The following is a 12,742-nucleotide window of genomic DNA, read 5'->3' as shown; positions in this document are numbered from 1 at the left end:
GCTATAAGTTACATATTATATTTAAAAAAAAGGAACTTCAATATCTGCATTATATTAGGAGTAATAAATACTGACTTTCCAATTAATTTACATACTGTATAACCTGGTTACTGATCCCATTTATTTGATAACCCACACATCCGACATTATCGTTACAAGTCTATTACATTTAGTGAATCGTGATATTACCACAGAACAATGATATTACCTAATTCAATTTTGTAATTAACAATGTTACCGATGAATCGATATATTTTATAACACTGAATCGATTCAATCAATCATCTAGCTGAATTGATTCATTCATGAATTACCCATCCCTTTTTATCGCAGAACAATAATATTACCTAATTCAATTTTGAAAATAATAGTGTTACCGATGAATCGATATATTTTACAACACTAAATCGATTCAATCAGTCATCTAGCTGAATCGATTCATTCATGAATTACCCATCCCTAACATCTATGTAAGATAACTGAATGTCTTAGTGTACTTATGTATCTTAGTTTAGAGCTATCAAGTCTAATATTAAAAGTTAAATTTAATATGAAATTTTGGTAAGTTTATATAGACTAACATACACGTTACTAACATAAAAAAAGATATACTTTGTTCAAAAAAAAAAAAAATATAATAGTTTTCTTTAATTTACAGTTGAATTTTCGTTTTTGAAAATGCCAGCAATTAGACGTAATTAATTAATATTAGTCGTAACGCCAAACACGACATTGAACATTTCCTTTGAAATTTGCAAGAATGATGACTTTGCTAGGCCACTGCTTTCTTCCAAAATGCCACAATATTATACCTTGAATCAATTGTTAAAGAAATTTCAAGAACCAGTTACAAATTACCTACTAGTATTTTCTACTGATACACTAGGACGTATTTAAACAGTCCATCCCAGCTAAGATAAGTATTTTTATTAACGTTTACAGTTAGTCAATATTTGTGGCCTAACATCATTCCAACATCTACGAACTGTTGATGGTGTATTGTGCGGCACATACAGAGAAGCCTGTTAATGTCTGGGTTGCTAGAGAATGATACTTATTGGTACCACACTCTCGAAGATGCTGTGATTATGTCAAATGCTAATCAAATACGAACATTGTTTTCTATAATTTTGTCTACATGCTTCCCATCAACAATAACTGATTTATGGAAAAAATATAAAGATTACATAACTGAAGATCTATTACATCAGAAGCGTCTAAGAACATCAAATGCAAATTTGCAAATTAACGATGAAATGTACAATGAAGCATTAATTTTAATTAAAGACATGCTATTATTGCTTTTAATACTCAAAATGTGAGACTATATAATAAAATAAAATTCTTGTGTGAATTTAAATTAATTATATTCAAATGGATATTGATAAGGTTTGAATATGTAAACCAAAACAACAAGTCAGAGTAACATTTTAAATGGCTATATAAATAATTTGTCTAAAGTACAGTTAAAGTATAATATTAATTAGCAATAACATAAAAATGTTTTATTATTTGTCTATCATGTATCATTATTCATTATTCATATAAAAATTGTTTTGACTGACAAAATTTTATGTTTTCTTCGTTTTATATTTTTTTAATAATATAAATTTCCAAATGAAAAGTATATTCAGTGTCTTGTACGTCATTATATTCTCAAAAGAAACTGCGTCTAGTCATTTATTTGCATAAAAAAAAAAATCAGTTTTTGAATGAGAACCAAAAAGTCATAAATAGCCATTGATGTTATAAAAATTACAGATGGGACTTAAACAATTTAATAAGAAATCTTTTAGGTTTTTTGTTTTTGTTTTTATGTGTTCACAACAATACAGACACAATCCTACAGACACAATATTATCCACTTGAAAATGCTATGTGAATGTTAATAGTAATTTGGCGTGTATAAAAAAATGTGGTCATGAAGTTTGTTTAGCATGTTGTCAGAAAAAAAAATGAATTTTTCAAAATGAAACTATAGTACAATAATAAGCGAATATTACTTAATGTCCACCCACAGTGTTATCAAAATACAATTCTATATTATGATACTATGTAAAGTGATATTTTGGACCTTTTTAAATTAATAATTATTTTACATATCTAGTATTCTATTATATACATATAAATCATACATACATACACACAAACATCTATGTATATATCAGTATATTTATTTGTGTAATTGATGTATTTTCTTTAAAAATAATTTAAGATCGGTAAGATAATTTAAGAACTTAAAAATTAAGTTCTTCGTATGCCTCTTTTCCAGCTGTAAATATTCATAGAGATAGGTACATAAAATAAAAAATTATATTTTGTGTAGTCATTAGTACAAAATAATGTTTACAAAACAAATACTCTAAAAATACTTTAAAATACAGTTGATATTATTTTTCTGTTTGAGTTTCATACTCGTATAATATACTCGGAAAATATATTTTAATTGCTTTTATTATTGACAAAGGATTCTATTTTTAATTATAATTGTTTAAGTAAAGTTATTGTTTTCTTACAAATAATATAAATAGCAAGTACATTTGATAACTTTTGATATCTTATTAGACTAATTAAGAGTTACAAGATTTTCAATATTTTTTAGTATCCGAATATCCATACCCTTTTAATAAATATGTATAATTTTATGTTACTTGAGTCAAAATTTTTAGGAATATAGGAAAAATGTCATGTAGTCAAATCTTATACAAAAATTATAAATTTTTTTTTAGATCCGAGAATGAAGAAAAACACATTGGCCGCTATAGTTACGGTCATCGTAATTCTAACCAACTATTTATGTAGTCCAGCCGAAAGCATCGAAAATGTTATTGACCACAAATATTGTCATTGTTTAAATGTGACAACAGAGGGTAGACTAATTAAATGTAAATGTGTTGACAGTAAACTTGAAGAAATACCAAATGATTTACCTACTCCTTTACATGAGCTGTAAGTCAAAATATTTTTTTGTTTATTACATTTTTGTAATTTTTATTATTATTTCAAGGATAATTGGCGAGTCTTCAATTGAAAATTTAAAAAATGATTCATTCGTAAAGTATAAAGAAAGTCTAAGAGAATTGTAAGTATTATAAATAATATATTATCTATTTTATGAGCTCTATAGAGATAGTATTATATCACGTGAATTCTTGGCGAAGAAATAATAATAAAATTATAAATAATTATTTCTTTTAATTTAACAAAGGAAATTTACAATCAGATATTTTAAATTTTTTTTTTTTTTGAGATTGAAAGATAAAAAAGTATATATAATGTCGAAAGATAACTATTTTTGTTTGGTGTACTAAATTAGTATCATAATATATTTTTCCTTTTAATTTGCAAAAGAACATAAGATGCTTTGATGCATTTGTTCTTATCAACATTTGTTAATATCAATGTACTTTAAGTTTGATTTTTTTATATGGATATGGTCTTGATCTTAACTGTAAAATATCTGTTTAAGATTTTTCAATACAAATACAATCTTATGTGATTCATAACATTAATACAATATAACTCACTGAAATTATTAAACTAAAGTCCATTAAAAAGCTTTGATTTGAGAAATATTATAATAATTTTACTATGAATTTTCGCCTATCACTATTTTTTCAATCCTTACATATTTTATGGCATATTTAAGTGTAATAGTTATGTTTATATAGAACAATAAAATATAAAATTAAATTAACAGAGTAAAAAGCATGAAAAATTCAAATATGAAAGTATTTTAAATGTATGTTTTTATCGAATATCTTAAATATTAGTAATAGTCTAGTCGATTAGATATTTATAAAAGTAATCGTACATATACTGCAGTTTTAATGTAATTAAAAATAAAAAAAATAAGATCAGTGCACCTATATTATTAAATTTAAATTAGCAAATACACATCATATTTTATAAATATGAAAAATATATGTTAAATTAAAAGTAAATAAATGTACAACACTGACTTAAATTTATTTGTGAAAACTAATCTACATACTTACCATTCATTTTTATAGTATTAATATACTTCATAATATTAAAATATTTATTAAAATTCGCATTTACTTTCAGAATAATAAGAGATCTAAAAAATCTAGTAAGCATAGAAAATGGAATTTTTGATGGAATGGATCATTTACAAACTATGTAAGTATTTATTGGTTGTCATATTACAATTATTAGTTTGAAAAAGGAGGGCTATATATATAATTATTTTATGCATCATAAATATGTTTTCATATTAATATATATTGACCTGCTGTTGTTAATAAATTTATATTACACTGCTTATCTTTAGACTAAATAAATAATTGTTTGTTAAAGGACCATGGTTAACTTTTAATTATTTGCATTATTCCTCCTTTCTTCTCATGATATAAATATAATTTGATCCTTAGTGAAATAATATGTTTAATTATCCTAGTTATTTTTACACAAAATTATCCATCGCATTGCATTTTTGTAGTTATTCTCACGGGATTATATTGAAAAGAAATTTTTGTGAGGTTTGTTGTTTACGTCTATTATACACGTATAAAGGTATAATACAAATATATGCAAAACTAAACTAGTAATAAATCATTGAGAAGTGACTCAACAGCTAAAATGTATAACATTTATGTATATTATAAAAATTGTAATAAAATACCGTTTTCTAGAGTATCCCTTTTATTTTTATAGCGTGATGTTTAAATTAATAAAAAAAATTCAATCAGTTTTATCCTGCGGAAGATATCACAGTGCATAGAATATGCTTTTACGGAGGCTTTCCGGTCAAAACGATAATTTAATAATAAAAAATATTTCGAATAATGTAGTATCATAACACGGTTGTTTTTATTCCACGCCATCAATTCTAACTTGAATTTTTATTGCTTTTGACTTTGGTAACAACGATATTCATTTAATACATCTACTAATACTTTCTTTCATCGATCATGATAATATGTAATAGTATATTGACTCATTTCGTCACCAAATTCGGATGTCAAATGATCTAAAATAACAATCTATTGAAGCATTAAATTTGCAGACATACAATACCCAAGATGTCTAAAGTTCATAAATCAATTTAGACAAGTTTAAAGTAATCAAACTTAATTTTCAGGAGGACAAAATATGTATCAGAAATGCATTTTATTTTTGTCTATAAACTTCAATCAGTAAGTTCCTGCAAAGAAATATTAAAATTATATGTAAAATAATTCTTAGTAGGTTTAAACAACGGACTGTAGTTACTTTTTTATAAATAAATAGATAGAAAAAAAAACTTTGAACGATATTTGCTACTATTATTTTGTTTCCCTCGAAAGAAGGTTTTGTAATTACGACACACTTAATAAGATTAAACATAATAATTTGAAAAAAAAATATGTCCATAAGTTTATCATTAAAATATTACTCCTAAATTATTGAAATTATTACGTTGTTTTGATTTCAAATAAATTACTTACTACGCTACTTAATTTTCAATATTTTTCAGAATTGATAAAAATATGTTTTAAAACTACAGAATGATTATTGTGAATTTATGCCGAATATGTTTTATAGATGTAGCTAATTTTTGGTTTTCATTTCAGTCGTTGTATTTTAAGTTTTCTGAGAATGGATTATTTTCAACTATTATTAAACAGTCAAGCATTAACTGGGGAGAAGAAAAAAATAATATTATCAATTTAAAATTTTATAATATTTCCCAATTATAAAACCATATTTTTACTAAACCGTCCGTGTTAGAAATAAGATAAATAATGAAGGTATAACAGTCGATTAAGTCGATTTGTGTTATTTCCAATTAAGTTTCGTTAGTTCAAAAATTACTTTTTTGCTATATTGATCTACATAACGAAATTATATCTCAGTAATACCTTTTTCATAAGTTCTGTAAAAAAAATAGTAGTTATGTTTATTGTGGGCAGAAAGTTATTTCAGCCACGGGTGAATTTCAGCATACCTACTTTTCGAGCTAATACACGTTGCAGTTGTATTAAATTAAATAAGATTAATGCTAACTCACGTTATAATATATATTTCCTCGGAGTATTTCAAGTTCAAAACTCTTTACGTTAAATTAAATTTATTTCATAAAGTTAATTTTTGTTTTCTTTAAAATTTGCTACACATTAGGTATTCTCGGTGGTTTATTCAGAACGTTTTTCACATCTCATTATAAAATAATCTTTAGCATTCAAAAGCGATTAAAAATTAAAACGGCAAAACGTTAAAAAATATATGTTATATAATGAGTTAACTTCTTTTGTGATTTTAAGTTTTCGAAAGGTTTATGTGTTAGTTTTATATATTTTTTTAATACTTTATTTAAGAGTAATAAAGTATATAATTTCAACACCATTGTTTAATAATTTTATTTAAATTGTATTGTACAAAGTTCAACATTCAAGTAATTAACTCAATAGTTATACTGTTTTTTATTTATCCAAGTATAACTTGTAATTATTGTTTTTTTTACATAAAAGTCGTTAATTATTGCCAATGATTAATTGACTTGTTATAAACATGCACACAGGGTGACTAATAAGTTAAATGTACTCATTCGTGTAATCTTGCATTAACCCTTTAACAATTTAAAAATATTTGTAATTTTATGAAACATCGTGTATATTGTGTTCATAACTACATCTAGTTACGGTTTTGATATTTATGCATTGGATTCAATGCAGAAGTATAATATTTAAGTAGCACATTATTTGATTTATGATATTTTAGGATTTAATGTTTAATATTAAATATTCGCATAAAAGTTATTAAAATATAAATATAATAACAAATATAATATACATAAAATGTTAAATTGTATCTTATGTGTTTCTATATTATATTCCATTCACTCGATGCGCATATATTCAGCACTTTATTTATTCTTATTACATTATTACAATTCAAGTTATTTCATTCTTTATGAAAAATCATTGAAATTTTATTACGAATTTAACATAAAATCTTAAATTTATTTCCATCTACGATAATTTGTCAATTAATAATAAAAAAAAAATAAAAATAAAAACGTTACAGTTAATATTTTTTATATACAGTGCGTTTCACTCAAATGGTAACATGAAATATTTCCAACAAGTGAATTTGGATTAAAATGAGAATTTTTGAGAAGCGGTGAAATACTAAAATACACATCTTATGATCATTTTCAAATTGATATTTTGCTATTAACTCAGGTTATCGACATCGCCATTGCGTTGTCATTTAAATGTCTGACTCGATATCGTACTATTCTATTATTTATTTATTTATAGTAATCATCTAAACATTAACATTTATAAAATTATTGTTGTTATTTATTTTTAAAAACTATTTTGTGACACGCCACATGTAATTGCAGCTTGCATTTGCAGTTATAGTATACTACACTTTATTTTATTTCTTTCAATTTTTTTTTTTTGTATAATACAATATTATACAGATACGATTAAATTAGGAGAGAGTCCGATGGAGCCATTTTTTAAATATTTACTCGACCTAAACACTCACACTTCATCGCTGTAATAAATCATCACATTTCATCCAACAAAATAATATACAAAGTCAGTTATAAAGATGTACCATATCGTAAAATTTCAAATACAAAATAGTTTAAAATTATATCCATTGGCATGACTGTGTTTTAACGGCTGATTTTTTACGCATTTAAAGTCAGTCCAATATGCATTTAAATATGTAGATTATTAAAAAATCAGTACAATTTAGATGGAAAAAAAGCTTGTATAATTATATGAATGTAAATTATAAGTAAGAAACGAGTCTATCAATCAGTATATTAATAAAAGTGATAAATGAACATGATCTTTGAAGGTAGGAACTGCAATGGATTGGAAATATTAACATTCAACTGAGTACGTGGGTAAATCCGGAATTTTTTTTTCTTTTAACAAAATGTTTATTTGACTTTGGTAAGTTTTGAGTGTTATTTTAAAAACATTAATACAGATTATGATCGAAAATATTGAACTTAGGAACACTTGCAATTAGGCTTTGATGATTTTTAATAATCACTTAACTCTTATGAGAATTACATTTTACAATTCGCATACAATTATCATAGTTTAAGTTGTACATTTTTTTTTTTTTTAGAAAAAAATAATTAATAAAAAAATACATAAAAACAATATTTTAGTATAAAAATATCTAAAATACAAGACCCTGAAGTATGTATTTACTTTTTAAATATATGATTAATACATAGAAATGATTTTTATACAGAAAAGGAGTGAATGTTGTATTTTTAATTCGTCGTAAATGCCAAGTTATAAGTGCTTGTGTTTAGTTTTATGAGCTTTTGTTTTAACAAAATCTTGACATTTTAAGTTTAATGATAAAACACTCATTTAAAATTACAAAAAAAAAAAAATCGCTTAAGTTATAATGAAATAAATGTACCAGTACAAAAATATTTTTTGAATGCTCAACTTATTGGTTAATCGTTTAATAAAAATTGCAGAAAAAAAAAAATAATAATAATAACAATTGAATTTACATATGACAATTATGTTTATAGTTAATTAACGTAAATATTCTGTAAATTTCAGAATCGTCAGTACAACTCATGTTGTATTGATACGTCAACTATTCACGTACTTACAAACTAACATCCTATTGTTATTAAAACGTAATAAATACCACAAGAGCGACCGTGACACATATTGGGATCATAATAATACACGATGAAAACCTAAATTTATAATTGACGTGCCCAGTGACGATTTGTGTTTTCCTTCTGTTTTAGTTACATCCACGATGCTCCGAAGTTAAGGGTGATCTCGCCGATGTTGTTTCACGTCCGCCTACCGAACTTGAAAATCTTGTAAGTACACGCACTTGAACGTACAGTGGGAGAATAAACATCATAATACACAGTGCGTTTTGCACCGAGTGTGCACGTGTGACGGGCGAAAATGAAATTGCGCGTTAAACAATTGTGCTTACTATTTACGTTATTGCTATACATTACTGCTGGTACACATTGCGTCGGCTACTCGCAAGTATCGTAAATGGATGTGTTGGTCCCGTTTGCCAGTGGTGTTTATTAAAAATTAACAAACAGACCATTGTTGGGATAATAAATAACATGTTAACGTTTTTAATGTCGTATACATCCCATAAGGAGTAGCGACGTTTCGGGGAGGGTAGATGGTGATAGTTTTCTTCCTCCGAACTTGTTGATTTTTTTATCATTATGAAGTATAAATACAAAACATAACTTTTAAAAAATCTCTCTCTATAGGTATGTCTTATATATATTTTTTTCTCCCTCGACTTTTTTTTAACTACTTGGGGTCAGCCAATTATTTATTTCCATACATAAACTGTTTATTTAGATACTAACTGAGTATTTTTAAAATAATCGTCAAAATAAAAATAGTTAAAAAAAATAAAATCTCTTAAAACGAATAAAAGTATATTCATAATTATTGAAAACATTTTATACTAATGCAATAAAGAATTGTTAACTATTTTTTCAGTTTTATCTACATAATTCATTTCTTTTAATCATAGCTATGACTAGAACTCTGACGAACGTCTTTAATATTTTTCATAAATTATACTAAAATCAGTACACATGTAACTGATGTTCAATGTAAATAAACATATAAATATATATATATATACATACATATATAAACATACAACTAGGTACATTTATACATATATGTGTGTGTGTGTGTGTGTGTTTAAACGTCACTAAGAATACGGTCGTACTGAGATTCTCCCGTCCAGTCGTCGAAATTATAAAGCCGAAAGGCCCTTTGACTAAATACGAGCTATCATAAACGTGGGACAAGAGATGTAATATAATAATGAAATAAGGGACTGATTCATGACTACTTCGTAGAGGTACTAATGAAAAATCCGTGACTGTTATCAATAAACATCGAACACGTTCCGTAAAAGTTATTGGTCAAATTGATGTGCGTGTGAGGGCCGTGATTGTGTAGTCAAGAAATGGCTGATATTATTATTAAAAACGGACCGAGTAAAAATGCCACCATCACGGTGTGATTATCCGTCGTACTTGTGCGATTCCGCAATCTCAATAACCTAAGCACAACGACCGTTACATATTATTATTATTATTATGGTCTGTTGTAGGTTTTTCCATTACGATTTCAATGGAACAATCGTACATATAATATTGTGTGCACTATACAAGACACGAACTGCAAGATGTTGAGCTTGACCCGAGTCGAAATCGTAGTATTTTCGAGAACGCACTTAACGTTTTCAACAAGCACATGCTCTAAAGGAAGAAACCTTTCTCGTGTGTTACGCTAGTACAGCAGTTTTCAAACTCTTTTGAATTACTCAAAAAAAAAAACTCTAATGTCAATATTAAACCACACGTAAACCAACCCACGTATGATGATGAATATAATGATGTACCAGTTATTTGCTTTTCGATTTATTTTTCTTTATAATTCGTACGCCGTATTAATAAAAAAATATTTAATATAATTTTAAAATACAAATTATAATTACCATTAAGTAATTTATAAGCTTTAATGTGAATAATGATACTGTTTTTTTTCTATTCACCGGTATTTCAATATTTTGATTGATAGAAGAAATTACAAATGTACATGTCTGCCTGTATGCGATCACTAGCTGAATATTATTATTTTAAGCCTTAGAATATTTGTATAGCATAATAAACTATTATTTGTAGTTTTTATGTATAGTTTGCGTTGTATAAAATACTTTTAAAATTTTTTTAAAGTTTTTTAAAATACTATTCAAATACTTTAAAAAGTACTTGTAATACTTTTTGTTTCATTTTATTGGTTTTAAAGTTAATATAGACATATCAAATATTATAATATTTATAGTAAGGATTTATTTATATTATTTATTAAATAATTACAAGTTGCATTTAAGAAACATGATATGTTCAAAGTTTTCATCGGTCATATCAGTTAATTCTTGTCATTATTACTCCCCCCACTAAATACTCGCTTGAAGCGCTGCTCATCAATGGAACGTTAAGTTTGAAGAAAATCTATTTTAATTAAGTAAACGTATTAATATTTATTCACACTAAAAATCAGTAAATAATATTTAAACATAAAATATTCACGAGTTATTTTTATTTTTTGAATTGTTGTAAGTATTTAAACTCTTCAGATCTTTGGTTAGAGATGATCCCAAATATTGATCAATTTTAATATTTAAAATGTTTTAATAATTACCATCAAAAGTTTGAGATAAAAACTGAAAACATGTAATACAAGGATCTTCCATTTTATTTTCAACAATTTTACCTTAAATGTATTACGGTTATTTTCTTTTTCTATATAATCCTTAATCATATCAAGACATATCGTTTTAAAGTAGCCTACAATCAACTGTTTTAGTAGATATCGTAATTCGTAACTGATACTATTAACGGGTATGGATATCTAATAAAACAAAAATAATTAATCTTGTCATTTAATATCTATTTTTAGATTATAGATTTTGTTTTCATAAGCTTTCGTTTCGTTAAATACTAAATAATACTATTACGATACTCGAGTCAGTGTTTGGGCAGGTTAAATGGGGGGGGGGGGGGGGGGGCGTAAGAAAAAACGATTTAAGTTACTGTCTAGTAGTTTTCTCACGATGGCTCAAGTATAGAATGGACTGTAATAATATTTGTTTGGCCTTATTTTAAATACCAATAAAATTTCCGAAAAAGAATGAAAAGTATTCAATACAAATAAGTATTTAAAATATCATCAAAAATACTTCATGTTAATGGTATTTAAATTGTATTTATTACTTAAAAAGTATTTGAATATTTTTAATCAAATACTTCACAATATTATATGTATATATATAATATAAAAATTACTCGACTTTGCTCGTGAACAGTTTTAAACTAAAATACCGTTCATATTATTATTATTAATTGGATATTGTAAGCACTTGCAACGGGCGCAATAACAGTGGCGATTTTGGTTATTCAACTGATGGCTGGTCCATAGTCATAAAGTACTGGTTATAATGTTATCCTGTACGGTTCTAGTGCTGAAAAATCAGTTATGACTGCCAAATGTTGACTTGGCACTGGAATTGCATGGGTACTATACGAAATGTGAAGGCTAGCCAGCATTGGCGTAAATAGTGTTCGAGATTTGGAAGTGGGAGGCTTCAGCATAATAAAGGTACTATGTAGTATAATATTATTATTGTTAATACTTATTTTATTTTTGAGGAGGGGGGACTAAGCTAAAACCCTTATTTTCGCCTGTGTCAGCCTGCAACTCTTGTAGTTGTGTCAAGCGTCGGCTTAGTACTGCACATTATGATTTTCGGGTATCATAGTACCATACGAAATGTATTCAGTAACCAGTCAGTGTTCTCTTGTAGTAGAAATATACCAGAAAAACAAAACAATAGCGCTCTAATTATAATTATTTTATTTCTAAAGATAAGGTTAGAGTTATTTATAATTTGCAAAACATGATTTTTGAGAATATAATGCATTACAATTAAATATATACGCTCGACATGTAGCCAAAAGCTAACCTCTCCAACACATAAGATATTTCTTGACAAAAGAGGTCATACTGCACGCCTAAATAAAAATAGTCAACAAAATATGAAATTTGTTCCAGGCCATATAAAGAAATTGCAATCAAATAAGAGTCACTGTTGTAGAAAACAAAATTATTAAAAAATACCGATTTCCTTATCACACTTTTGTGATTTAAATTATAATAATAAAAAAAAAAATTAA

At 25.9% G+C, this 12,742-nt stretch overlaps 1 protein-coding gene across 1 annotated transcript in view; it reads left to right on the top strand.

Moving 5' to 3' along the window:
• Window positions 1–12,742, top strand: part of LOC112686876 (lutropin-choriogonadotropic hormone receptor-like) — a 121,330-nt gene that overhangs the window by 46,673 nt on the left and 61,915 nt on the right. The window contains exons 2-5 of the mRNA XM_025559339.1: window positions 2,730–2,949; window positions 3,008–3,082; window positions 4,069–4,143; window positions 8,753–8,830. Of these exons, the coding sequence (XP_025415124.1) occupies window positions 2,738–2,949; window positions 3,008–3,082; window positions 4,069–4,143; window positions 8,753–8,830 (440 nt within the window). The 5' untranslated portion in view covers window positions 2,730–2,737. The remainder of the gene's footprint in view (window positions 1–2,729; window positions 2,950–3,007; window positions 3,083–4,068; window positions 4,144–8,752; window positions 8,831–12,742) is intronic.

The sequence above is a fragment of the Sipha flava genome, unplaced genomic scaffold, assembly GCF_003268045.1.
Source record: "Sipha flava isolate LNK unplaced genomic scaffold, YSA_version1 327_pilon_pilon, whole genome shotgun sequence".
Lineage (NCBI taxonomy): Eukaryota > Metazoa > Arthropoda > Insecta > Hemiptera > Aphididae > Sipha > Sipha flava.
Note: the sequence above shows the minus strand (reverse complement) of the source record. Positions and strands in the feature narration are given on the sequence as shown.